Source organism: Labrus bergylta, chromosome 1 (genome assembly GCF_963930695.1).
Source record: "Labrus bergylta chromosome 1, fLabBer1.1, whole genome shotgun sequence".
In the NCBI taxonomy this organism is placed as follows: Eukaryota; Metazoa; Chordata; class Actinopteri; order Labriformes; family Labridae; genus Labrus; species Labrus bergylta.
Window position 1 is genome coordinate 2,131,141 of NC_089195.1, and position 24,625 is coordinate 2,155,765.

A 24,625-nucleotide genomic window follows, 5' to 3' on the forward strand; every position below is an offset into this window, starting at 1 on the left:
ATACGTCTTGAATACTTTCTGATGTATGTGCTATCAATACAACACCACGCACTGCTACTTTAGAAGTCCTCCCAAATCTCTAACATATAAAAAAAATATTTTTATTTTTAAATATTTTTACTTTAAAATCATGAAAATTAAAGCGTCTTTGGACTGAGTTAAAAAAAAAAAGGCAGCGTTTTGAAATGTTCTTTATTTCGAACGATTAAAAATAGATGAAAATGAATAAACAAATGGAAAAGAAAATCTGTATAAAATAAAAAAAATAAAAAGCCAATTTCAATATAATACACATTTGACTCATTGGAAAAGGGATAGGAAGAAGCCTAGGCTTGTCAAGTCCTACCCAGCATTAACAAATGCAAAATCCAATAAAATAAACTAAACGGACAATACAAAAAAAAAATACTCCAATCGAGCTACTAAGAAAAACAGAACAAAAAAAAAAAAAGAACAAAATGAACAGGCGCCATTAACATCTGTGAGATTTACATTCTCCTTCCTCATTTCTGTACTTTTCAAAGATATATCTTTTGTACATTTTTTTAAATTGCATTATATTCAATACTTTGAAATGTGAGCTCAAAAATATCACTTGTCAACTTCAACAGTCTAATATTAACTAAAGCAACTGAGCTAGCTGTGGTTAGCTCTTACTTTGACCTGAAGTTGACCTGTCAGGCAGCACGTGGAGGAGCAGAAACACGCTGACACAAGGTTAACTTTGGTGAACTTGTCAATAAGAACTTGTAATATCTTGAAACTGCATATTAACAACAATAACGGTTGTATTTTCTCTAATTCAGAGCTGAGGACAGGTTACACATTTAATGTTTATTTCATTGTCAGTAGCATGCTATAGCCGATGTGGCTAGTCGTTATCAAAGCTTGCATTGTTAGCAGTCAAAAAATAGCTAATTTAAAAGAATACTGCAATTTCTACCTGTTTGCAAGAAATAATTGCCCGTTGGAATACTTTTTTATTTATCTGAATAGTCGAGCTAAAATGCCACTGAATGCAAGTGGACCCTTCAAAAGCTAAAGTGAAGTAGCATTAGTGTACACTTACCTGTGTGTTTCTTTTGCAGGAGCAGAGACGTTTTGGACACTAGAAATGTTTTTCAAATAATGAATGAAGTGTGAGGTAACGACGTTTAAGTCCCAGAGTGATTTAATGTTTATCACCTCTCAGGCTGTTGTGTTATCTAAAACACACTCTCACACGGACAGCGACACCTACTGGCAGCTTTTCAAATTCACGAGAAAAAAATAACAATTTCATGACCCAACAAAAGTCGTTATTTTTGGACCCTAATCCCTTTTTTAATAAGTTATGAAATAATGTGATGAACATAAGACAGGAGAAAACAAAAGCTCTGAGAAATCATTTTCCTTTTTATTAAAAACAGTATTGCTAGTTACAGAATTCATTCATAAATGAGAATGTGCAACTTTAAGAGCCAAGGCAAAGATATTACGCTGTAGTCAATAATCAGATTTTTCCATTAGTGTTCCAGTATCTTTGAATTTCATTTAGCTAACTTATTTTGCATTTAATTAAGACATAAACTGAATGTTTCAACATAAAAACTGATTGCATATGCGTTCACCCAGAGCACCCAAAATAATTAAACCCAAATCCACATTCAAAAAAATACATTAAACTATTAAAATTAACAAATATTCTCTTGTATATATAGTTTAAATGTGCTTTTATTTTTTTTCTCAATTTATCTGATGTCAAATTCTGGTCTTGTCCACCTTACACAGATTATCAAACAAACCCTTGCTCCTCTATTCTCTTTTAGTCAGTCCATTTTGAAAAGGCAACATGTTTCTTTGACAAAATGAGGCATCGCCTGTCGTGTTTAATCAGTATGGAGAAAAAATAACAAAGGAAAGTTTAAAAAAAAAAGAAAGGAAAAAACACATTATACCCCCCTAGTGCTTCTTTTAATCATCTGCTCAGTAAGTATCTACATCTCAGTCGGCACTAAGAAAATGCATTTTTCTACACAACAAGCACTGAACTCAAGAAATGTGGGCAAAAAAAACAAAACGACAATACTGTGTCTCCTCCCATTTTTTTACTTCTCTTGTTTCTTTAAAGCCAGGTTAGAACATGGGTTTGTGAAGTTTTCAATCATACAGAACTCAATAGTTTCTTGTAAAAAAAACAATCCAAATGACAAGAATCAACTCTTGCATACAAGTTTAACTGTCCCGTAAAACTGCTGAGTTCTGTAGACAGTATTCACAACAAGAGTAACCTGCTTTAAAAAAAAAAAAAAAGACACCTTAATTGGTTACCCATGTCATGTTGGACAAACCCATCAGATGAGGTACTCCAGTTAGCCCACCCAGATACTTTCAGAGACAGTCTTGTTAGTACACATTCATAAGATCACAGACCTGCAGATATAAAAGGAAATGCACCTACTGATTCATGTGGTATTGCCCAAGAATTACATTATAGTTAAGGGGCTTACATTATAGATAAACCGACTATACTGTGTTCAACAAGATGTACAATCATTTTATTGTCTCTCCATTTCTGTCTGTAGGTATACCCATTCTAGTATCTCCACGGTTATATCTATAGATCACAATCATATACAGTAAAATGCAGCATCCCCATGCATCTTTGCAATGGACTGTCACTTACACAAACTGAGCACAAAACAAAGCAGATGACTGTAGCTGTTGTAAAAAGTCTTTAGTGTATGAAGTTCTTGCATTCAGTATTGGCAGTCGCAGCATTAGCAGTGTCATTTGGCACGTGTGCATTACTGTGGAACAGAGCAAAAGCAAGAAGAGGAACAACCACGACCAAAACAGAAGCAGAAGCTGAACACATATCTGATAAGCTCATTTAACATCGGTTGTTGTTGGTCGTTTTTTTTTGTTGTTGTACTATATAAGGAGAGAAAGGAAATGTCACATTTCCCTCAATTTCTTCCAAAGTATCAAGCCATTATGTAAAATTTCACCAAAAAGTATCCCGCTCTGTTCCCGACAGTTCTTTCCAGTAAGCTTCATCGGTCTATGTTCTAATCTCCAAGAAATAGAAAAGTTCTTGGATGAATCCATCGTCTTTATTTTTTTGTCGGAGAAAGAAGTAGTGTTGTCCAGACGAGTCGTAGTTGTAGTGTTGTAGCTGATTTGAGAGGTTACTGTTTTGGAGTCCAGGGACTCGCAGATCACAAAGTGGTCATAGTGTCTTGTTCTGTTTGTCCACTGGGAGAGGGCATCTACATCAGTTTAAAATGAAGGAATGTCAGAGAAGCAGAGAGAGAGAGAGAGAGAGAGGCTACAAAAGAATAAAGAGGGACAGAACAGCTGAGTGTTAAGGATGGTGTGTAGCCCCATCTTTAGTGTAGTGGTCCCTCATTGTCAGTTCAGCAAGGGCAGTAGGTGGGAGGAGGCTGTCGTCTTGTGATGCACACAATCAGTTTTTCTGCAAGAGAAGAAGTGTGGGGAGTTGATCATGCGGAGCAGCTGATATGCAGACTTCATGCCTGGGTGGGAATAATTGCACATTTAAAATTCAGATTCACAGCAGACACTTTAAAATAACTGAATACAAAATACAATTCAAAGTAGAGGCAGCTGGAAACAAAGTTGACACTTGTTTGACACAAACTGTGCAGAGACAAAAAAAAAATCACATCTAAGGAGAACATAAATAAGTGACACTTCTCACCAGCAGGAGGAGCAAAAATTAATTATAATGGATGCTAATTAACAACACTGGCAATATGGAACACACAAAGTCTTAGTTCTTTATACACAATTGACATTTTAGGCCATGCAGTGAGTGGAGAGCAGCCCGTGGGACACACATACCATGCGCTGACATGCAGTGTGACAGTGGTGTAGCTAACCATCGTAAGAATCCATTAGAGGCAAAGAGGCCTGCCTCTCCCCATACATCCCTCCCTGAGAGGGAAAGAGAGAGACAACAAGAAAGAGTGGAGTGTGTAGATAAAGAGACAGAGACCAGAGGACAAGAGAAAGGGTTGATGAAGAGTGTTAAAAGTTTAAATCCAAAGAGAAGGTAGAAGGAAAAGAGGAAGAGGGAACAACGAGAGAGAGAACCGATTAGTCAAATCAAAGTTAGAGGAGAGAATGTGTTATAGGGGTTGGTTAAATGTTAGGTCATGTTTGAGGAAAAAAAAAAAGAACACCTGTGAGAAATGATGTGAAAGACACACATCACCAGTAGTGCTTTAACAAGACATGCACCAACTTGCTGCCTGTGGGCGTGTGTGAAAGCATGTCTGTTCACACGGCAGCAGTTCAGCATTTTGAAGGGAAGTGAGAATGTCAGTCCCTGTATCATCACATGGTTAACAAGTTGGATTTTTTTCCTCCAGTTTCCATCTTTTCAGATGGGTGATTATTCAACTTTGTCAGGACAGACTCAGGACTGACGGAGGTACTTTACAAAGAAGCTGGTGCAGAGAGATGATAGGATAAAGAAAGCAGTACCGGGCAGAGAAACTATCTCTTTAAATTAAACAATTTTAACTTTATGTTTATATCTCACAACCTCAGAAAGCAGTAGATTTTAAATCCTGCAACAACCAACAAGTCTGCAGTTTCAGTTTGCACTCTTGAGCCCAGACATTAAGGGCGCACTCACACTAGGCAAAGTTGTTCCATACCATGTTGAAGCTCTTATGTGGTTCAAGGTATTCAGATTTTAAATCATCGTGGCCCTAAAGAATGCAGGCTTAAAAATTTGAAATTAATAGGTTAATTAATAGGCAATACAAATATATTAAGTTTAACTAATGAACCCTGTGGTCTCAGGGTATCAGGTTACTTCAAACTGGAAGCCTTGCCCAGCGCTAACAGAAAGTAACGTCTGCTGCAGGAACGCTGTCCGGAAAGAACCTGAAAATAACAATCATGTCTTCAAATTGTCTGCTGTAAATACCTGAAGTTGTACTCGGGTAAGAAGAGGGATGCTGCGAGTATGTAATAGAGTTTGCGTTACTTGTACAGAAGTTCAGTCATGCTGGTTCATGTGTGTAGGACAGATGTGGTGAGCATTGGGCTTTACCTGTACTGCATCTTTGTCAGCAGGTTCTAGTGTGTTATCTAGAGTGTTCCTTCTCCCTCTCTGGTCCAGTGTGGAGTAGGCATCTGTAGAGGATGGGGGGGGGGGGGGGGGTGTTAAACCACAGGTACCAGAGTTTCAGGAACATTCTTACAAAAAGAAAAAGGTAATGACAGACTATCGTTTAATTGGTCTGTTATGTTTGACTTTGCTATGGTCACACTTGCCTGGTCCCATGTCATTCATTGGAATCATTTCACGGTCGCCTTTTCCACCTGTGTATCAAGGACACAAAATAATGTGCAACAATATGTACTGCTTGATGTTACTGTTTCCTCACAGAGGCAGTTTTAACAGACACACCATCTCCTACCAAAGATAGAACAGCGTGTAGGTGTTTGAGTATTCTGTAAGTGTTTCAAGTGTGAGACACGAGCCAGTAAGTGTTTGTAACTACATATTGTATCTTTCTTTGCTTCCTAATTGGAGTAGTTTGAAAACTTTAAAATCAGTGCCAACATTGAGGAAATCATAACATGAACGTGGGTGTTGACGACTCTTAAACGTCTTAAGTGCCAAGCAGATTGAGACAAACATAAGAGGATTAACTGCAGCCCCTACATGATTCTACAAAGTCCACACAACTTACCATAACACACAGAGAATCAGTAAGAAGTGCTGATTCTCTGAAACGCTGCCACAGTTAAGTCTGTAAGCTCTGTGGAGCTTAAGTCAAATACACAACTTGTGTTGCTTGAAAACACTGAAGGTAGAGCTTTCCTAAGTCCTACATGAAAAGCTTTAGCCAGGCACACTCGATAATTTCAGAGCTTCTCAGAACTGGACATGTATGCCCACTAAAATGAAAAGCAGACACCGAAGACTTGCTTAGGCTCTGCAATCTTCTCGATCTTTGGCCTTTCAGAGAAAGTCAGTGCACAAGTTTACATACGCCCAAGCATCATCACCTTTGTCTATGAGTGGCAGAGTACTGTCCTCATATCCCCCGTTGGCCCGGGTGTTGTTGCTTGGAGGGTTTAGGTTGACCATGAAGTCTGTCTTCTTCCAGCCGTCTTTTTCCAAAGTGCGTCGCAGCTCCTTATAGCCCCACACTGTCTGCAGCACCAGGCCAGCCCCACGCACCTCCCGCTCAGAGCGATGTCTGATGACACAGGTACACAGGGAAGGACAAGAACAGATATTTTAAAGAAGTCAACACTTACAAAGGAAAGTCAAAATGAACACAAGATCATCTCAAAATCTCTCACCCGTCTTTGTTAATGAGCACAAGTCTTTCGATGCCCTGTGAGGCCCTGAGCCACTTAGCTGCTTCCAGGCTGGAGCCCATCACCTCATGGAGCGTGCTCAATACTGAAACCACCGTCTCCTCTGACAGCGCTCGCACTGGCTGACTCTGACCTCCACCGGGCAGGTTTGCCACCAGGTGAGGCAACGCATGTTTACCTGACCACACACAAGCAGAAGGAGAAGTGTTCAAAAAAAAGAAAAAGTATATTAATATTGATAAAAAAAGATGATCTCATGGGGCTGCAGGACAATTTAAGTAAATCTGTCACACAGAGCTCCGAGTCTCACTTAGTAGATCTCTGTTGCGTGCATCAATGGCCAGGTTGCGGAGGGCTCCAGACATGGCGCGGACTACTCGGTCATTGCCATGAGCCAGCAGCTCAGTCATCATGGGTAAACCTTTTTCCTGGCGCAGCAGGGCACGGATGTATCGCCCATACTAAAAAAGATGAAATTTTAAGCTCATTAATCAGGGGACTTCCTCCTCTACCTTTGACAAAACACAATTATGGTTTTAAGCCCAACCTATTTGCTGGAGGGCAAATGCCAAATCATGACAATGTTACTATCAAGGGATCATCACTGCAGTGTATTTGCCTGAGCACCACAAATGACTTGTGGTAAACAAGGTGAACTTGTCTAGATTTTAAACTGCTCACGTAGGCTGGGTGGAGGCTCTAAACTGATAACATGCACACAGAAACAAAGATCTTTCAGTTCCACTACCGACAGGCAGTGCTTAGGCAGCTGTCAGGTTGAACTTTCATAATAGAGCTGTTCTGTGTTTTTCTTAGCAGACCTGGTAACATGAATTCAATAAAATGTAAAATAGAGTATTGAAAATATGATTTTAAACATCTGACATTAATAGATTACTCAACTATTGCTACTTTAAACAATATAAGTTGCATAAAGATATTGCAGAGTATACTGATGGATGGCAGCTCTTACAGTCCAGCGTCCAGCACACAGGTTCTGCACGGCTCCAGCCGAGGCTTCCAGCACAGTGGGGTTTTTCGACTCCTTTAGCAAAGAGGTGTAGATCCGGACCACCTCAGGCTGGAACAAAAGCTCATAGCCTACAGGAGCGAAAGAAAGGTATGGGATAGCAAAGGAGGAGGGGGAGGGTAAATGTGGAGGAGCAAGTGAGGATATAAGACATAAAATAATGAGAAGTATGCAGAAGGAGCAGATAGGGGGAGAGCAGGGGGGAAAGGAATAAAAGGAGTAGACAATTATTTTTAGAAGGGCATTAAGGTTATCAAGAATTGTATATTGTTCTGTTTTACTTTTCAATAAAAGAGTGTCAGCTGAGCCTTAAGTTACCTTTAGCAGGTGTGGTCCTCTTTGGAATGTCAATTATGTCTGCAGCTGCATCCTCATCTTTCCTCCCTAAAATCAAACATTCACATTTAGAGACAGAAACTAAATATGACTGAGTCTGATTTTACAGAATTTGTTCCAATGTTAGTACATTTGTTCTGGTGTGGTTAGACATATGCTATGACAAAAAAAAAGATGCATTTGGGCATTTGGAGGTGAACAGAGGGCATGCATGTTAGTACTAAGACGGTCACATCAGCATTATAAGTCAGCTACTCTATTACTATTACCATGACAACAGGCAGCAGAAGCATAGTCTCACAGAGATAAGAACTTACCTTTGGAAAACCACTCATCTGGAGCCCAGCTCAAAAAGAAGGGAGAGAAGAAGAGAGGAAAGAAGGAAGGGGTAAAAAAGGGATAAAAACAGCAAGGGAGGAAGAGAGAGCATTTACAGTAAGTAAGAGGAAAGCAGCCATCATTGAGCCACCCAGTTAACACCTTCATCCCAACAGCACTGCTAACCCCACACATAAACCAGCAATGGGACATGCCAAGTATGTAGGCTTAATAAACAGAAGATGAAAGCACACAGCAGCTAATATGACCATTGTAAACATTGTAACGTCATACTAATCTGTGCGGTAATTGAATTAAATGCATCTGTGTGCAAATACACAACATTTTAAATTCACTGGGAAGTATTTACTGAACCAGTAAGCAGTGGTTGATAGCAGGTTAAATTAGACATTGTGTGTCACAGCCTCGTCTTGAATCTTCTCTTTCATGCACTGTCTTTGTAGTTTAGTCTGTTTTGTATAGTGTATGAAACATTTCTGGCACCATGTATTTATTTCCAACCAGAGATGTTTGCCTGATTATACAGAATGTGTCAAAAGCAGAAATCACGCAGTGGTTCTGATTATTTTCACAGCAATATATTCTGCTCTTTTTTTTGGAGCTTATCTTTTAAGTTATCATCATTAATAGAAAGTCAAGTTGTATATTTATTAATTGTATTATCCCTCCCTTACCTTTACGTAAATTAAAAGTTTTCAGGAAAAAATAAAAATAGCTGAGATGTAACAACAATGTCTGACTTAGATATTCACCGTCACAGCAAAAAGATTTGATATGAACAGACAAAGCCACTGGATGAGATGAGACAAAAACAAATCAATACTCTCAGTGAAACACAAACAGAAATCAGCAGGAGAGAGGATGAGCTTCCACTGGTCGGGGAAATTGTTCACATTCCTGTGCGAGCCAGTGGTTTTGTTTGTGCAAGTGTGTGTGTGTGTGTGTGTGTGTGTGTGTGTGTGTTAGTATCACTGCTGTCAACAATGACATCATCGCAAATACTCCTACAGACTGAACAAGTACAGTACGACTTTCTCAGTGACACTGACCTTTGCCCTTGCGGGAGCTGAAGCAGCCTCCCTTTTGACTGGAGGGGGCGGGGCCCTGGTTGATTGGCACAGATTCCTGGTAGCGCTCACAGCCTGGGATTTCTCTATGCACCTGATAGGACAAGTTCCTCAGCAGACACACGCTGTTCTCTATCAACTGAGGAGAAGACAGATCAAAGGCAGGGTGATGGAGTGAAGGGATGCAAGGAAAAACATTAGAAAATCAATTATTTCAAATCAGCCAGAGTGCATCATACACCACCACGTTATTTACATTACCCCTTAGACCTGTATTCAGCAGATTTAGTACTGCACTCTTACGACAAGTCTTGTTTTTATTGCAAGTATTGCTCTTCATTGTAAAAGCCTATTGGCCACATTGCCAGCAATGCAACTCCATTACCAAATGGTTTGGTTGCCGAGTTGGGGGGGCAATTCTTGTAGCAACTAATGTAGACCTAAGCCTTTAGCATCAAGATGAGACGCATGCTCGAGAAGTTTGGTAAACCTACATCGCTGTCACATCACACAGAAATGTTTCATTTTCAAACGTAAAGTCAGCTGTCACATAGGTCACATATGCATAACTACTATCAAGCACCTTAAAACCACTAGGTCTAAAATAGTTATATTGGTCAAATAATTCAAAAGTCCACATACCTTATTGTCGACATCTTTACAGTCAATCTGGGATTGGACGATGTACATGAGCGAATCAACCAATCCTGTGCACTCCCTTAGCTTTCTTCTTGCCTCACTTCGCTCTGAACTCACATTTCTATGAGAAAAAAAGAATGTAAAACAAAACAAGGATTAGCATTGTTAACGGTCAGAAGCATTAATGAGGCAGTTAGGATGCTCAAGGGGAATGGGAAAAGGCAATTTAAGTGAGTAGAAAAGAATTCCTGCCCACAATGCTTTAACACACCCCCAAGAGATGTTTGAATGAAAGTCCTGGTAAATCTAGTGCTTTACAAAGAGAGTGCAGTTCAGTAAGATCAAGTTACAGCTCTGGACCTATTTCTCCAACTGCTTTCAGACTCAGTTCTTGTTAGAGCTCTAACAGGACTTGATGGATGGAAACTGAAACCCACTAAGTTCTTCATCTTTTGATATAGAAAGCTTTTAAAAAATAGAAAAAAATAGAGAGAAAACTCTGTGGAATGATAGTCAGCCTTGTTCTTTTGTGCTGACCTGTTTGTCAAAGTGACAGACACACCCTCTCTCACAATGGCAGGACACATTCCCCTACACAGCAGGGGGCACGGGTTCCACTTCAATGCATAGCTCTGGGAGTTTATTTATATGCAGCAGTCACCAAACATTCAAAATGTAAAAACCTGACTTGAATTAAATCTTGAATGCAGAACATGACAGATGTCTATAACTCAAAATAAAAAGATTAGCTTAGCATCAGGAAATATTGAAACTTTGTGAGACTCCCTTGCTCGCATCAGAAGCCTTTACAGTGTAGTGCGGAGGAAGCATAATATGTAAACACAGCCTGGGCTCCATTTACACACACACGCACAGTGCAGGTTTCCCCCTACTGGCTCCACTGTCTTACAGTGATTCGTCTCCCTTAAATGAATAAGTAACACAACTTTTCAAATTGGAGTTGATCATGGAGGTCGTTTAGATTAGTTTACATTTTTAAGATGTAAATGTACCTGCTGCCTTCACCTGTACTGCTTTTCAAAATGTTCTGAGATTTCATGTTAAGTTCTACTGAGACTCAGACTATTATAATATCATACATAATAGATTGTTAACACTTCAAACAATCCAGACAGATAAATACTGGAATATTTGTTTATAAAAAGTCTACACTACCATTTAAAACAAGATAACCAGATTTGTATATGAAACAAAAATGTTAATGTGTTAGGCGTGGCCCAGACAAGACATAAATGTTGCACAAAGTTTACAAAATGTGACTGACAACTGTGGATGGGCATATTGTACTAGGATGAAGCTGTTCAGTCCATTACAACAACAACCAAACTTTTAAGTTTCTTCAAGAGTACAAATGTATTCACACGTTTCTGGAGACCTTCAAATGAACACTGCAGTATCATGTGGTCAAAGGGAATGCATAGAGAACTGGTAGGCTGGAACATACTGTTTACACTGTGTAGGTCAATGCCCCAGTGTCCTCTGTGCACCCTCTCCCTACGAACCCTGAAATTCCCTTCTCACCCTTGCCTGATCCTTCATAGTTTATTGTTAAGCTGCATATCTCTTCAACAGCTAATTTAACCCTAAAGTCCTCTTCCTAAAGTCCTAATCAAATAGATAAAACAAGATATCCTGGTATATAAGTCAGAATCGGTCTATAAGCTTGTGGCACACAAAGAAAACAAAACTTTTGAATGTGATGGACCTGCGTGCTAATTGGATTATTTCCTTATAAGGAGTGTCTTAAAAAAGTTAACTTTACTGCAGTGACTGACAGATAACACCCCCAAAAAAGAAGTGTGATCAACATCCCACTTCTCCATCAGTCTGTTGAGCTGGCATGTTTCCGTTTTCCTCTCGAGTCTTCAACAACCCTCCCTCAATCTGCCTTCCTCTCTTTCTGTATCATCAGTAAAAGTTAAACGGTCTCATTTTCCATACCTCAAGCAGCCTGCTGTGTTGGTGAGGGCTGTCTCCCACTCAAGATGTCTGGGCTTGCAGTTCTCCTCCCCTCCTCCTGTTCCGTTCCTCCCTTGCTCCCAGCCTGAGTGAAGCACCATAACTTCGTCTGATAGGGCATGCAGAGCGTGGTCCACGATCTCCATTTTCACAGCGTCATGGGACGATAGATTCCACAGTGTTCCTGGAAAATGTGTAACAAGGAAAATTCATATATTCATAATCATGAAGCGAACTTCAACTCTATTATTTACCTAAAGCAATAACATTTAGCCACAACATCAACAAACCAGTCAGACCACTAATATTGTTGTTAGTTCAAGTCATGTCTACACAGAGTGCTTCAATCTGACCTGTGATGGTGTCTGTCAGGTCCTGGTCGTGGGTCTTCCTCAGCAGCCTGGTCAGAGCTGGCACTCCATCACAGTTCTTAATGGCAATCTTGTTGTCGGCATCTTTGCCATATGAGATGTTCTTTAGTGCTCCACAGGCTGCATAATGAACCTATAACAGAGACACAACAGTAAGCTATTAATCTTGATAAAGTATTGATCAAAGATAGCACTGCATTCATCATACAGTTGTATTTTTGGTTGCATGCTAAAAAGAATCCTTTGTCTTCTTGTGAGTGTTTGGTATGTTGCCTAAAAGGCTAATACACAGAAGGGACAAAGTGTGTTGTGTTTTTGTAACCACTTGAAAACACTTAGAGGATGCAGATGCTGTTTGACCCATTTCTCCAGCCAGCAGGGCTTCTGACCTATCATTGGCCTTAGAGCATGAAATGTGAAATTAAGTTGCTGCTCTGCCTTGAGGGTGGAATGCATGATGTGGTTTGTCTGGTAACACTCATACAAGTGTAGACAAAACTCTGCTACTGGTATGCTAAATGAAAGGGAATCATAGTCAAACTGAAGAATGTTTTGGCTGAAACCATATTTAGCGCAAATGTTGACCTACAGGATTTGCAAAGATGGCAAGTACGTAATGCTTATTTCTATTTCCCTTTCAATTGGTATTAGCAGTGAGTGTCAAGTTCACCTTTTCTCAGCCAAATGAACTGTGGCAACATTATGTAAGAAATACACTACATCCCTTAAGCCCCTCTTCTACCCCCTCAAGCTCAATCAAAACACACTTCTAAAGAATAAAAAATGAACAGAAAACCACGGAGGACAACATGAAACTAACCTCTTTCTTTGGGTTGTCAAGCATAGAGACCAGTGCTGGGATGCCTTTCAGACGACGCACATCAGACTTCACCTGGAGAGAAAAAGGACACCTCAAATTAAGAGATTCAAGTTAAGTTCAGTTATATGTTTATAAAAAGCCAAGAAAAAAAGGAGGAAAAATAAAAGCTTGGAGCTTAATTAAAGACCATCAGTGAAAAGGAAAAAAAATCTTCAGTGTGGAAATCATCACCTGGAAGTCCCACCATAAGAGCTACTTTAGCTGCCACCAAGAACCAGTAAAAAACTGTTTGGTGGTACAATTTCTTATGAAAACTAACTTAAGAAAAATCATTATTTCATATTAGAAACTAAGATGTTGCTATGTTGACAACTAAACACACTGAGAAATGGGCAGACAGTCTTTAAGGATGTAGACGTAGAAGTACATTTGCGTAAATCAAGTGAAAGCCTTTATTTAAGGTCATGTCAATTTAAGGTTTGTGAAAATATTAAACACGTGCAGAGGTGCAGCACTTACTTTATCATTCTTATAGGTGAGATGCTGCAAGTATGCAGCTGCATTGCTTCTGACGGGGTCCAGTCTGTAGTTAAGCATGGCAATGACTTCCGGCAGCTCTGGCTGACGCCAGCCACCAGGGCCAGGCCCTTTCCTTAGAGTGCTGTCCAATGAAGCCATGCTGCCTCTCTCATCCTGAGCCAGGGGTGCTCCTCCTCCCCAATAGTACATGTCCCCTGGACCACTCATGTCACCATCCAAGGTGCCCTCATAACTCCTGGGGAAAAAGAAGAGGACATACAACCATCAACATGTTGATTTGAAAACCACATTAAAAATTTCACATTTCACTTGTTATGGGTCACAACGAAAAAGCTGTAGTTACCCTGTCCTGCGTGGGGGTCGATGGTTAAATGCCTGGTGGTTATGTGGCATGGTGCTGTAGTGCATTGAGGGTCCCATACCATAGTCGGGTTCATCATAACCCATGCTGCGCTGATCATCCTCCAGTCCATACGGCTCTGGTACAAACCTTTGGATGGAGGACAGCTCCAATGCACTTCCCATACGCCCAACCTACACAGAGACAGGGAGCATGATCCAGAAGAATTGAAGCCACATTTCAATTGCTACGAGTATCTGCAAGCTTATGGACTGTGTCCATGGACCATTGAAATCCTATTCCATTTTTTTTAATAGCATGAAGGCAAAACACAGAAATAAGCAAGTGAATCTTAAAGTGTCAGGAGTCAAAGTTAATATCCTGGGAAAAGGGTATCTTCAGTAATCTTGGTGATCCAGCAGTTGGTGAATATACCTGTGGCTGCGCAGCATAGGGATCCAGCTGGTTCCTGCTGAGGGCTCTGTAGTTTGGATCTAGAGTTCTGTAACCATCTGGATGGACAGGTCTGGAGAACAGAGGGACAAGCAGCTTCAGAGCAAAATCTTTGGCCAAAAGTTTCTGTCTGATAATACATTTCCTCAGACTGATACCTGTAGCGATCATCCATGCGAGCTCCTCTACTAAGGCTTGTGTAGGCCTCAGATGGGGGTCCCGTACGGTAGTCGTCATAGCCGGCTGGAGGTCCGTAGATGTAGTTGCGTGGCACTGTATGGGTGGGGTACTCCATTGGCACACCACCTCCTGGGGCCTGCCTGTAGACCCGATCCATGGGCGTAGTGTAGCCCCCCATCCCTGTCACTGAACCACCACCATCCAGGGAAAGGGTGTCTGACACAGAGGGGATGACTGTGCGAGTGTGGGTAGTCTTTACAACCTTCTTAACCTTTGACAAAAGAAGAGATAGAACATTCACACCACTTTAAACGGGGGGGGGGGGTCTTGCCTCACTTCCAACCAATCAAGGGAATTCAAAGCAAATACCTCAGATTCATTTCTGTTTTGAATCAACTCACCGTCGTTTCTGTACGCCTTGTTGTTCCATCTTCACTGGTCTCCACAGAGACAACAGGGGGCAACTCCTGGGGGTCTTCCTCCACAGTGTATGTCTCCTGCATCACCTGACCAGGCTCCATACTGAACTGCAAATGCACATATATATATATATATATATATACACACACATTTCAGAATATTAACAACTTAAGATCTTGCACTACTTTCTGTTATCAAGAACTAAACAGTGGACACTAAGTGGGCTGTAAAGATGCTTACAAGATGCGACCCGTTGATGAAACCCTCGTTCAGTGTCAGCCTCTCTATGTCTGCATCACAAGGAATGCGGCCGTTCTGCGGGGAGGAAGGGACACATATGAGGGGATCCAATACACATTGAATATACGAGTATCTTTTTTTACACTTGGAATTAAAAAGATGAATCTGCATTTCCATATAAACTTTGTCCTTAGGGCAGCTGAACTTTTACAGCCATCCAGTGTAAAAGAGTAAAACATTACCAGCTGAAATTAAAAAGGAGCAGCCCTTACTAAAAATCTTTTTCAATCCTAAAAACATCTAGCTTTAAATAGACAGACTACTGCTTTTTTCAGTGTTATTAAAGCCACACCATAACCAATATAAGCAAGCTCTTTTTAAATCAAGTGATTTTTTTCAATATTTAAAGAAAAAGGACTACCATCATATACTGTAGATTAGCACAAACACAGAGAGCATTCATGCACTATTCACTTCTAAAACACAAACAATGAGGTAACTGGGACACACTCATTCAACAAACACATAACTGAATTTGATAATAACATGAAAGGATTAAGTAATTAGTCGATAATGAAATGAATAAGTGCGGAATGAGAAGGACAGACAAAGAGTCAACACCACCAGCATCGTCTGCCCAGGAGTGCTGATGGGTGTGGCGCGATTTCCATTCCAGCCACAGGGGGAGCTAAATGTATCTCTACCGCAATCTGCAGTTTTATCTACACTGCCATGTAAGTAAAGGGGCACAGCCATGAGGGGGAAAATACTCAACATTGAATAAGAGACAGTATAGAGCTGTCTTGAGCTGACAGCAATATCTTTCTGAAGCTGGAAATAACACCAGAGAGAAGTGCAGTGACTAGCTTTTAAAATGCCACTCAGCCAAGGGCAAATACACAAGACACAGACAAAGCAAAAGAACACACTCTTAAGTTCGGATAAGGACTCAGCTAGAGAGAATAGTAGAAAGTGCCGGGGAGATGCAAGCGTGTGGGAACCTGTCAGTAAGAACTGAGGTTGTGTTGTGCTGCCTGGAAGAGTGGCAGAGGCATGCTGAAGCCTTTGGGCTATGTAAACACACACAGATAAGAGCCAGCCTTACTCTCACTGTAACACACGCTCCACCTATATTTCTGCTGGTTATCAGCCACTACACTTACCTGGGACTGGGACATGTCCTGAGTAGTGTGTGTCTACATGCAAGAGAAAAAGTGAAAGTAAGCAAGCAGGAGAGCTTACTTGTTTATGAAAGAGTTGTTCAAAGGTTGCCTGAGGGCCACAAGTAAATGTTAGTGTGTATGCTGGTTTATTCACGCATTGACCAAGAGCGTCAATAAGGAAGTGAATAAATAATGGGTGTGCGTGACTGCCAGTCGGTGTGTGAGGTAGACAATACTTCACTCTTCAGTCTCTGGACCAGGCTACTGACTCAATAATGATAAAGAGGGCGTCTAAGCAATCAGCAGACACACGTCAGCTTTGAAACAAGAGTCAGCATCAAAGATTTCTGACCAAGAAACCAAAGCACATGAAACAGCCTTTGATCTGATCCGCTGAAAAAAAGAGCTGAAAAAATGTCTTAATACCAGAAAAAAAACATCATAAGAAAAGTGAATTGTAAGTAATTGCTGGTGTTCTGGACTCTTGACAACTTTCAAGGAAAAGGTCAACAAAACAAAATGTCAAGCAAGACATCACCCTGCATGCAAACTCCGAGGGGCAAGTCAAGACAAACATGATGGGTGACACTGGGTTATGAGGCTTGATTGGTGGAGTGAAATGAAGACGATGATCAGAGGACTTTAAATGAGACAATGACGGTTACTTGGAAAAAATGTGGTGAAAGCTGTGGGAAGCAACAGGGAGTTTGACTACCCCATAAGGAAGGCTTTACTGGAAGGTGCTTCAGTTTAGAGATATGGCAAATAATATATTACAACACTTTGTTTTTATATGGATCAACATTTATATTATTCTGCCAGTTTGAAGAGTATCCAGGTAATTAAGGAATCCTGGGCAGTTTCATTAGATATGTTTTAAAATGTAGTTAAAACTGTCGTGCACTCAAGGTGTCAACGTCAAGATTATTCTATTGGTAATGCCTGATTCAGTTTCTTGATTTGACTTAACTTTCAAATCACAAAATTCAATGCAAAGTCAAGCAACCTTCAAAAGCCCAACCTCACTAAAAACTAACCGAGGAGGAACCCCCAGTGTGGTTTAGTTTTGCAGCCAACATGCATGTCCACATGTATGGGATGGGGTGACCATGGAGATGACAGTAGACAAACTCCTTCAGATCCAGGGAGAATCCAAGGGATTTCATGATGAAAAATGTGTATGGAAGTCTAGAAGTAGTGGGCTGGGGTCATTCTGTGTTACCTGCATGTTGGGGAGGGGGCGGGGCAGGGTGCCGGCACACGACCTCCGCTCCTCCTCCAGAGCTCGGCTCAGCATCTCAAACTGCCTCTCCTGCTCCCGCACCGAGGCCAGCAGGGAGGCCGTACTTGCACATTGCTCCATTCACACGCTGAGAGCAGAGCACAGGACAGGACAGGATCAACACCAGAGAGGAGAGATTCAACCATCACCCAGATTTGTTTAAAGAAAAGACACACAGACATGCTGAATCACCCACCACACAGATATAAAGTCAGAAGCCTATCTAGTACAGTGTCATCTATGAATGCACACAGTGAAGTGCTAATGGGGTTGATTTGGAGTTTAAAAAGCAGCAAGGGCTGGCACAAGAAGGGAAGCGAGAGAACTGTGAAGATAAAGAAGCAGGTACAAAGAAAAGGCAAACAGACAGAACTTACGCAAGTAGAGAAACAGTGAAGAAGAAGAGCAGGCACAAAGAAAGAGCTCACAACTCAGACTGAATATTCCGTTAGATTTCAAGGTGGGACCAGCATCAGCAGAGCCAGAGTGCACTTTTCTACTGCGTTTCTTTACCTTCTGCTATGCGGGGTTAAAAATAGAAAGTGTGATACGTGACTGGTGATGATTACAGCAGGTTTCAGCTGCTGCATGTTGAGCTTGTTAGCAGGTCCTTACGCAGAGGATGCAAAGAAAGTGAGAGGATTTATCAAGACACAGCATGACACCATTCAGTATCACTAAACATAGAAAGGTGTTGTAAATTGAGAGGCTGTGCTCTCCAGGGCAGGGAACGAGATTGTGGGCCCACTTCTTCCCTTCACTTAAGTCTACAATTGTACAATCCATTAGCAATGCTTTTGTCCAAAGTGAACAACATTAGAGAGTAAGTACAAGTCAAGCAGGGATCTACAGAACTCACTAAGTTTTCAAAGATATATTTTGGTATAAAATACTATTCTAATCTAATCTTCTTCCCATATGACACTATTAGACAAAGAGCTCCCTCTAACATGTGTGCATGCAGTAAAACTTAACAACTGGCTTTCCTAACAGCAGGAATATGCATTGTATTTTATGGTGACAAGCCCCTCTACTGTGCCGATAAATCACCATAGCTCCAGTAATCAAATGAAGGCGGTATGCTCAGCTGTGTTGACCCCTTTTCAAAAACTACCTTCCAATAACAATTCTGCTCAATACTGTGATGTGATCAGCCATTAATCAGGGATGTAATTGGCAAAGACAAAAAGGCAGACAAAATACGGATCCCACTCACACATCTAACAAGTAGAAAATGTATCCAATGTTTAAATACACCTACACTGTGCCTACAACTTAACTTTATTTAAAATATTTCTTCATCTTCAGCAACAACCTGTTGGTCAGTGTCATTAAATATTTACATAGCCGTCGTTGGCATCATCAGTTAAATGTTGTAGCACCCAACATTTCATTTCCTGCAATGTGACCCTTTTTTTCACCTGTTTGAGCAGCCTTTTATAACTCTGATATAGTCTTGCCGCTTCTTTTCAATCAAACTCTAGTGAGCTCATATGATAAAAAACACTTTTCAGGAGGTTAGGCATTTTTCACAGATTGAGAGACCTTTCATATCCTCTTTCTGCACTTCTTTCCTCCAACAGGTTGAGTTTAATGACTTTTCCAGTCATTTGACCGCCTGACACCAGACCTTTCAATGGGGCACAGTATCATTAATTAATTGCATCAAAAACACCAACGATGCACTGAGGAGCAATAGTGAAAGGGTTTCTCAGGGAATCATGCCACTAAGAAACAGAGAAGGAAGAGGAAAGTTTTTTTTTTTCACATAACGTAAACGTATACATAACCAACAACAGACATAACAACACATAGCATGTGCCCAAAACAAACAAAGCAAAGCCCTATTCACCAACTTCCTCAGCAAGGAAGCTAGTGAGAGAGGAATGAAGATTACTTCACCCCTGTCTGTCTAATAACGGGATGACACGAGTGTGGCTCATCTTCAAAGCAGGGTAAAAAATATTTTCTTCAAAGTTCACTGACTCATGTAGTTCAAATCTGCTCCCTATCCGTGGACACTGGACTGTCTGAGTGAACAAAAGATCCTGTATTGAGACTGAGTGTGCCCTTTCACCAGCCTGAGTGTTTGCACACATCTGTGTCAGGGTAAATGGTTGTTTATGAGGGTCAGAGGAAAGTGTGTATGTGTGTGTGACCTTTAGTTATATCCTTGAATACTCAAACAACTGTGGCAAGTTTTGGTGAAGTTAATGCTGCCTTGATTCTCTCCGTCTATGTGGGGAAAGAAAAACATACATTTGTGGACTAAGTTCACTTGAACTGCACAAAAACACGCGCACCACTATTGTCATACATTCCACTGAGAGATTTTGCGTGTCATATCCTGTCAGCAGTTGGAAGCTGACCTAATAAGGGAGCCCTTCACTGCTTCATTGTGCTGCTCTCATCCATCACTCATCCCAACATTTATTGTTCCAGTTAATCACTTCAACCCTGCATATGGAGAGCGCAGTGTTTCCCCTAGGTTTACAGCGTTGGGGGGGTGGGGACAAGCCGACATGGCGAGACGACGACATGAAGGAATCCTGGTGTTCATGCGTTACTTTTAATGACAGCTGTCCTTTTCTATTGGAAAGGTATCCTTAAATGAATTCTTTCCCTGATTTCCGACTCTATCCATTATCCTATCTCTACAATAAAGGCGCAAAAAGCCCCCAAAAAATCTTATAATAATAAAATAAAAATAATAATAATAATCTTTTTGTTTTTTTACTTGACCTTCAGGGGGGGCCGTTGGGGGGCGGGCCCAATCATGACATTCAACCACAGTTAATGTGCTTACATATTTAAAGACGGTTAAGGAGTGATTTCAAGTGGGTATATGTAACCTAAGCCAAGTGTGCATTAAAATAAAAACTGAAACCTTGGCGTCATTCAACAGTGACACATCTTTGCTTGGATCACAAAAATAAAGCAGAAAGCCGGTATCTATATGCAGCAGCAAGCTGCAAAAAAAATGTGTCTCTAGAAGGGTGCCTATAGCAGCTGTCACGCTATACATTGGACCAAGTTTTTAACTTAGCGATGCAGAACTGACACGATACATCAGAGAAGTCAATATACCACTGCTTGTAGGCTTCTTCTTTGTAGCTCTGTCAAAACGTCAACGCCTTTTTAAACGCATAGGGGAGGGCAGTCCCCCAGTGTAACAGACAGACCCACACAAAACTCTCTAGCTGTACAAGTCTCACCACTAACATTTTTGTGGCAGCGAGCAATTGCTTGTGAGAGTTTTAAAATGGCTTTGGGCACTTAAAGCCCAGGCATTAGTTGTTAATCTGTTGTAAGGCCATTAGCAGCAACGCTAAATTGTATCTGCTAATGGGCTAGCCCTGGATTTACAGTGTTAAGCCACTTAGCTTACTGAGCCTCATAGTGCTTCTGTAGACACACAGACACCATCAGTGTTGGCAAGTTACTGAAAACTTTATGTTGCACAAACTCACACTCAATTCTTTAGTCTGTCACCCAGATTACACTGACAATTGTCTCTGTAGTGTATTCCATAATTCTCATACGCTATCATGGCTATTTTAGCCACTTAGTCACTGGTGGCTTTGGCAGACTGACATGCATAGTGTGCCAGTCACACACACAAACTCTCACACTCACACATAAAGCTGGGGTGAAGCTATGGTAAAATGCTGTTGTGGCTTGGCCAAGTGCTTTGCTGACTCAGCCTCATTTGAATGGTCACACAGAGATTTGACCACTGTGTGTGTGTGTGTGTGTGTGTGTGTGTGTGTGTGTGTGTGTGTGTGTGTGTGTGTGTGTGTGTGTGTGTGTGTGTGTGTGTGTGTGTGTGTGTGTTAGCCTTGGCCCACTTCCAACTAATACCGCCTTTGCCATCCTGACATGAAACCATGAACCACCTAACCCCCACCAATGTTCCCATGAGGCCGACAGTGTGTTAGAGAGCGTTCACATGAACATACACCCCAGACTTTTCAGGGACCTCTGCAAGGCCAGCTGTTCTTTGGTGAGGAAGGAAACAGCAGGCAACTGTAACTCAGGGCAGAAAAAGATTGGGGAAAAAACTACCAATTGGTGTGAGTAGAAGTACAAATATATATGATGAAGAGATATGGTAAGCAATCACAAGATAGCACTTCAATAGATAACACTGTTTGAACAGTACAGCCGATAAATATCCCCCAAAAAAGAGTTAAGCGCTGACACATTTTTCATCATAGCATTAATGTGAAAGTAAGCAGATGATGTTGTATTCTCACCTAGTTGCATTTCTTCAATAAAAGTTCTAAATAGAGGCAAAGACTTTATCTTCACTTCAACTTAAGTCAATGATAAGATGTTTCAGAAAGCACAACCACTCAGTCAGTTCAGTTGCATTTTATAAAGCTCCTCAAAACACATGGGACATGTATTTAATGTTTCAGGTATAAGAGAAAGTGGTAAGGCAAACTAAAAAAAGACATTCAGCATTTGGTAAAGATTTCCCACTTGTGAATGCAATAACACTGACTGTGAGGACTGTTTAACGAGGAAGGTGACTTAATTGCGGCAGTGGGAGCTGTAAAAGTGCAAAATGACATTCAACATTTCCATGAAGTGAACCACCTGTGCTAAGGAAGGGTAATGTGCGACAGTTTAGACAGCTCTAGTAATCTGTTCACTTTGATTTCAACTTGTGCAAACCTCCCCACATGACCTCCCCTGCATGGGGAGGGAGTTGACATGCCCATCACCATTCAAATAAAAACAGACTTGTTGGTGTAACCGTTGGAAAAAGAGAGAGGCAGAGAAATAAACAGAGCGAGGGAGAGAGAGAAAACTGACTGGGAGGAGCAAATGTAAGAAAACCCCAGCTCCTGTGTGTTGAAGGGACACACCCGTGGTGTGCTCTGAAAGCCCGTTATTACTGAGGTTCACAAATGATAGCCCTGGCTAAAACAACTGGCTGAGCAGCAAAACTTACCCTAACCCCAGCAGACATGGCTAGGAGCAAATTTTATGCAGCAAAAGAACAGTCTATTGATTTTTCACATCTTACAAAGTGGGCATATCTGAACAAACTACATGTCTAAACTTGCTCCCAATCTTTTCCATCTCTGTTCCAGCAGGTCAAGGCAGACATGCCCACAGGGTTTATAGGATAATATGACAGGCATGCCTTGCTGCACTGAAACTCACCAATCAACTGACTGCCTCAATACAATTTAACAATTCACACTAACTTTGGACAGGCGATCAAACATTACCCAGACCGGTTTTAATTGTTCTTTCAAGTGACAAATTTTAATATAAGGCTTGCATGTAGAATCCTCAAAAGCCCACAACAGATTGTAAGCTTACTGTCAATGGGATACACTACAAAGATTGAAAATAGAAAGCTTACTGCCAAAGGGATACACTAAACCGCAGAACAAGTCTGGTTTCTACTAACAGTCTACTAACAATCCAGCATCCGTTCGCATTGAAAAACTGTAAGGTAAGAAGTTATCTGTAGTTGCAAGCGTTCACATAAGGGACTGAATAATGAAGCAACAAACACGCCTGCCACCTTACCACACCCCACACAGCCAGACTCACAGAACAGGTTCTTGCTTTGTCCCTCGCTGCAGCTCCAACACCCCCGCCTCTCTCATCTACCTGGTAGACCACATCAAAACACAACTAGTGGAAGATGAAGCTTGGTTTTTACAGTAGACTAGGAGACTAATATGTAACACAAGTCAAATGCAATCTGCCAAAAGACACACAGCATTCAAGAATAATGACCTGAGTAGCACCACGCAGTTTCAGTGTCTGCAGGGAGTGGGCGTCGCAGGTACAATACAAAATGTGAAATTGATAATTAAACCGTGTTGGACTTTGACTCCTAACTTACGGGCTGCGAGGCGGCGGTGGAAACGACCACTTCCGTGTAGTCTCACCTGCCCTCAATATCCTTCAGCAAGGAAAAGTTTCACAGCACTCTGGTAAAATATCACTGCTTTATATGTTTTAACCCCAAAATACTCAAAGTGTTATGTCAAAACTACACACACCTCAAGTCACGTACAAACTAGCCCATTAGTCTAACAAACTGATAAACGTCATGCTACTTGATAAATTATATTCTAGCAATCTTGCTTTAAACAGCAGGCATGTGTTTTGTAAAACATTCACAGACTTTTAATGAAATAAGTAATTCATCAAGCCGACGAATCGCATACACCGATGCTAGCCAAATTAGCTTGTACTATGGTAGCTAGCTGGCTAACACTGCGTTTACTACAAACAAGTTCAACCCACTCCCCCGTTCACCCAGAACCACTCCCGACCACTTATATCGAATATATCATATCAAAAAGACGGGCCATTACCGATTCTGGAGACTGTTCGGCTTGTTTTTAATAGTCCATAAGTGTTTGCGAGGCAGCGGTTTCAGGCCTAGCCTATAGCCGAGTGGCACTGCTGCTGCGCCGACACGATCCAAACGTCGACCCGCAGAATAAGAAGTGAGGAAACCTGAGACAACAAAAACAACTTATAGCTGATCATGTACACTGTCCACCGCAGGGACAGAGCACAGCGATAACTATGAAGAAGGAGAAAACACCCACCTATGCAGTTTCCTATCTTCCTTGCCCTGGCTTGTTGTTCACTTGTCTGTGCTCTTCCTCTCCGCTGGGGGGAAGAGGGGGAAGAGGGGGGAGGGGGGGGGGTGCAGAGCTGGATAACGCGGGGGCGTTTGGAAACATGCAGGTATTATTTTATTATTAACCACTATTGTTCTCATTTTCCTTAACTTGCAACAGTGTAAACATATTTGTTGATTTTTAGAATATTAAATATTTATTTTATCATTAATAAAATGTCAAATATTTTTCATATATAGACATTTTTAAATGAGTTAAATCAGGGGGATACAGTGACATGAATGTTAAAGTAAATTATAATAAGCTTGCTGTCTTATACATCTTTTTCTCAGCTTCCAAAAACCTCACTATATTTGTTTAATGGCCAAACCCTCTCACCTTAAAGAAACAGATACTGCCCTCATGTGGTCATGGATGTGCTGGTACAGAGCAGGATAATTAATAATTA

The 24,625-nt window shown here is 41.1% G+C and overlaps 1 protein-coding gene across 10 annotated transcripts; it reads right to left on the reverse strand.

The window, feature by feature from the left end:
* Positions 1–1,375: 1,375 nt before the first annotated feature.
* ctnnd1 (catenin (cadherin-associated protein), delta 1) lies at positions 1,376–24,222 on the reverse strand. 10 transcript variants are annotated; one of them, XM_065960070.1, is made up of 23 exons: positions 24,142–24,216; positions 17,492–17,639; positions 15,107–15,181; positions 14,848–14,973; positions 14,425–14,717; positions 14,249–14,339; positions 13,817–14,007; positions 13,453–13,708; positions 12,934–13,005; positions 12,096–12,246; positions 11,725–11,926; positions 9,766–9,883; positions 9,106–9,262; positions 8,035–8,052; positions 7,700–7,765; positions 7,325–7,452; positions 6,662–6,812; positions 6,334–6,529; positions 6,034–6,227; positions 5,293–5,340; positions 5,069–5,151; positions 3,885–3,939; positions 1,376–3,457 (listed from the first exon to the last, which is right to left on the reverse strand). In XM_065960070.1, exons 2-23 carry the CDS (start codon positions 17,630–17,632, stop codon positions 3,399–3,401), a joined length of 2,871 nt encoding a protein of 956 aa, XP_065816142.1. In that variant the 5' UTR covers positions 17,633–17,639; positions 24,142–24,216; the 3' UTR covers positions 1,376–3,398. The 10 variants fall into 10 exon arrangements, with proteins under 10 accessions (XP_065816142.1, XP_065816266.1, XP_065816313.1 ...); XM_065960194.1 differs by having other exon boundaries at positions 3,847–3,939; XM_065960241.1 differs by having other exon boundaries at positions 1,376–3,518; positions 3,847–3,939.
* Positions 24,223–24,625: the final 403 nt, after the last annotated feature.

What these genes read in the sequence shown, in the direction of transcription:
- ctnnd1 (XM_065960070.1), bottom strand. Translation starts at nt 17,632, where the DNA reads ATGGAGCAATGTGCAAGTACGGCCTCCCTGCTGGCCTCGGTGCGGGAG. An exon ending in GTAAAGATGTCGACAATAAG is followed by an intron (nt 9,263 to 9,765) that starts GTATGTGGACTT and finishes TCTTCTCCTCAG; the next exon opens with TTGATAGAGAACAGCGTGTG. An exon ending in GTGCTCATTAACAAAGACGG is followed by an intron (nt 6,228 to 6,333) that starts GTGAGAGATTTT and finishes CTGTGTCATCAG; the next exon opens with ACATCGCTCTGAGCGGGAGG.